This window comes from Nicotiana attenuata, chromosome 11, assembly GCF_001879085.1.
Source record: "Nicotiana attenuata strain UT chromosome 11, NIATTr2, whole genome shotgun sequence".
NCBI lineage: Eukaryota > Viridiplantae > Streptophyta > Magnoliopsida > Solanales > Solanaceae > Nicotiana > Nicotiana attenuata.
In genome coordinates, this window is record NC_031999.1 from 17,688,345 (window position 1) to 17,691,999 (window position 3,655).

At 34.0% G+C, this 3,655-nt stretch overlaps 1 protein-coding gene across 1 annotated transcript; it reads right to left on the reverse strand.

Annotated features, from left to right (window-relative positions):
* LOC109234984 (pathogenesis-related protein PR-1-like) lies at positions 987–1,755 on the reverse strand. The gene has a single exon (XM_019401012.1). The coding sequence runs from the start codon at positions 1,667–1,669 to the stop codon at positions 1,067–1,069; it is 603 nt and encodes a 200-aa protein (XP_019256557.1). The 5' UTR covers positions 1,670–1,755; the 3' UTR covers positions 987–1,066.

The following is a 3,655-nucleotide window of genomic DNA, read 5'->3' on the forward strand; positions in this document are numbered from 1 at the left end:
CACATAGACATGGTAGCCAAACAACAAATCATACAAAGAAACATAAACATTACTAAGTTTGGTGGACGAAAAGATGAAACCCGATGAATTCCGGCCTCCACGGCGGCTCTGTGCTTGTGTTTTCCTCTCAAAAACGTCCTCCTCCCTCCAAAATAGGCTTATGTTGGCTTTTATATGAGTTAGGGGTGTCTTGGGGTCGAAATAACCGAGTCCCGGTCAAAATAGGACATGTTCACGTTTTGAGCGTCCAGGATAGCGTGGGGCGCTGGCCCTGGCGCTCAATTTTTTAGCATTCTGTTTTGAGCGCCACAGGTAGCGCCCCACACTGCCTGTGGCCCTCAAATGTGCACTTTTGCCTTTACTTCCCATTTTCGTTCCAGTTCGCGCGCTTTCGTCCCAAATCACATCTGAATGATTCTTATACATAGAAATACCACAAATTAGTACAAATCATTATATTATACATCCGAAATCTATGAGACATGAGCACAACGTGAGGCAATATATGTAAAAATATGCATACTTTAAGCCAAACATCATTGGATTACCTAGCGGGTTGGGTTAGTGCTATCACGACTAGTGGATTTTGGGTCATGACATTTATAGTTGAAAGTATAATGGTTTGGCAAGTAACAAGTTATCAATTGATCTTCCCCGGAAAAAAGAAACAAAAAATTTGAAGAAAAAAGTTCAAATAATGGAAGCTAGTGATATGTATATAACGGTAGAACAATGTATATGTACACCATTTTTGCTCAAAATAAAATAAAATATGTACACCATTAGTGCAATATTTACTTTATAAGTATTATTTCATGTAAAATGTGAAATGGTAAATGTTCTTTTGTGAGAGTTTCGGTTTCGAGTGCTAGATTTTGCTTTAGTAAGGAGCATTAAAACCTCCATAGTTGATAACTGCAACCTTTGTAAAGGTATATAAAGAGGCTGTTTCAGGTAGACCATCTGCTCAAGATTATACTTAACCATATCACAATAAGAATTATAGTATTAGAGATTATCAATTTGAATCCAAATATAAAACCAAAAAAAAAAATCCAATTTAACCTCAATATGGCTTTTCACCAATATAATTCCCAGGAGGAAAATAATTACAAGTCATAAAAACATCACCACTATCACAAATAACTCTAGCACATCCAACTTTCCTTGTACTTTTCCACACAATTTGAGTATAATGTCCACAAAGTTGCCCTTCAACACAAGAATTTGATGCATAATTATAATACTTTTGTTCATCAGCCCAAGCATTAACAGCATCTGTTGGTGTCCAAGTAGAACCACTACCCCAATAAATATTTTCACCTAATTTAAAATCACCTTCTGGAAATGAATGCATTAATCTACAATCTTCTTTTCTTGAATTTGCCCACCATTTTGCATATTTTTCAAGATTTGAATCCCATGTTAATGGTAACTCCATTTTTGTTGCTCTTACTAAATTGTGATGAAACAAGAATTGAATTGCTTCTCCTATGCAATTCCAACATAGTTGCTTTGATATTTTGTAAATTGTGTCATTGTCTAAGTTTTTATTTAGGGTGGTTTGATCAAGTGTTGGTAATAAAGATTTTGAGGGGATTTGAAGAGTGTGAGTTGAGGTGATTTTGAATAGGAAAAATAGAAGAAAAAGGAAGAAAAAAAGCTTCATTTTTTGGTTATGGAGAGAAAGACAGATTGTTTCTTAGGGAAAGTGCATTGAATAATGTGGCTCTTACCTTTATTATATATGCGTTTCAGGAATATTTGCTTTGGTGAGAATTTATGGAGATCGATTTTATGACTCATTACAAATGCTTTTACTGCTTGTTTGGATGGTTGTTATTAGTGTTTGGAGCCAGGATTTTTACTAAGGGAAGTCAAAATATAAAGAAACAAAATCACCAAGAAGTCAAAGGGTCGCATTATACAGTATATATATATATATTTTTTAAAAATATTACCGAGCTATACAGTGTAATTTTCCGGCGTAGGGGTGTCAGTTGACAGCCCTTTGTTGCATTGGCGGATCTACATGGAACTATATGGGTGCTTAAGCACCCATTATCTTTGACTATGATTAGTAGATTTACATAGCAATTATCAAATTTTTAAGATAAGTATCGGGTGAGCACCCATCAGTAAATTCATTTTTCCTCTTCTTTCAGAATTTTTATCGACGAGCACCCATGATTTTGAAATCCTGGATCCGCCACTGCTTTGTTGCATGTGGCTCCGCCACTGGTTGTTATGATTGTTTTATAATATATCGTATCGTGGTGTGTTGGATTGCATTGTATTATTTTTTGTATACAATGTTTGGATAGATTGAATTGTTTGTTGTCATTTCATGATGTTATGCACCAACAATATGAAGTATATATTTGCAATATTACAAAATAAAAAGTGAGGTAGGTACGAGGTAGAATTATTATATAAAAAGGTAGGGTAAAGAATAAAATAGGATTATTTAGTAATAAGGAAGGGCAAGATGAGAGGAAAAACTAAGTAACGATGCGGCCGCACCAAATCGGTCGTGACATAAAGTGACACTTTTCGTCGTTACGTAACGACGAATTTAACAATACGATACAAAACTTCAAAAAACAATCAAAACAAACATTATATTTAAAGTAACAATATGATACAGTACAATCAGTAACAACCATCCAAACAAATTGTTAGTTACATGATACTTTTTACAATAAATCGCTAAAATGTAATATGTGTTATAAAACAATAAAAGAAGAAGAGTAGTATTGCAGAGAAAAGTAGGGAGAGAGAATTCTTATTGATATTTAGGATGAATTAAATGGAATAGGACCCTCTATTTATAGGGAGAGGGTGACTTAGCCACCAAGTAATAAACCCTAGAATCTCTCTAAATATAGACATTCACCATAAATAAAATTCTATTTATAACACTCCCCCTTGAATGTCTATTCAACAGATAATGTGCCTCGTTAAAACCTTAACTAAAATAAAACCCAGTGGGAAAAAATTCTAGAGAAGGAAAAAAGAGTGCACATATCTAATAATACGCCTTTTGGTTGCCTTGTTAAAAACCTTGCAAAGAAAACCCAGTGGGACAAAACCTTGTAAGGAAAAAAGAGTACAACGCGTATTAACTCCCCCTCATGAGATCACTTCACATCCTTAAGCATTTGCATTCCAATCTTGTGCACCATCTTCAAATGATCTTTGGTAGATATTTGATAAACAAATCAGCCATATTAACTTGAATGAATATATTGCACCTTGAAATCATCATTCTTGATAGAGATGAATTGTCTTCATATGATCTTGTTGGAATGATCATTTCAATATCTTCACATAGAGGTGAAAACTCTTGCTATCATATTATCATGCATATAGTTATAGCAAGATACATTTGTGCACAAATTGCATTGAGGATGTAGTACTTCATGACCATGAATTCTATATGCTTTAGGCAATTTAAATCCTTCAGGGATTGTTAAGTCATATAAGTCATATAATAGACTTTAGATGCATATCAAGTTTTCATGTCATGCTAGACATATAAGATATCGAAAACTGATTGCACATACCATTGACTTTATACTTTCAAGTGTTTGAACTACATGCATGTTCAAAACTACATGTCTTTCATATGAAACCAATTCTATTCGAAATTGTT

Bases quoted from the DNA above. Each gene is read 5' to 3' on its own strand.
- LOC109234984 (XM_019401012.1), bottom strand. From the start codon at position 1,669: ATGAAGCTTTTTTTCTTCCTTTTTCTTCTATTTTTCCTATTCAAAATC.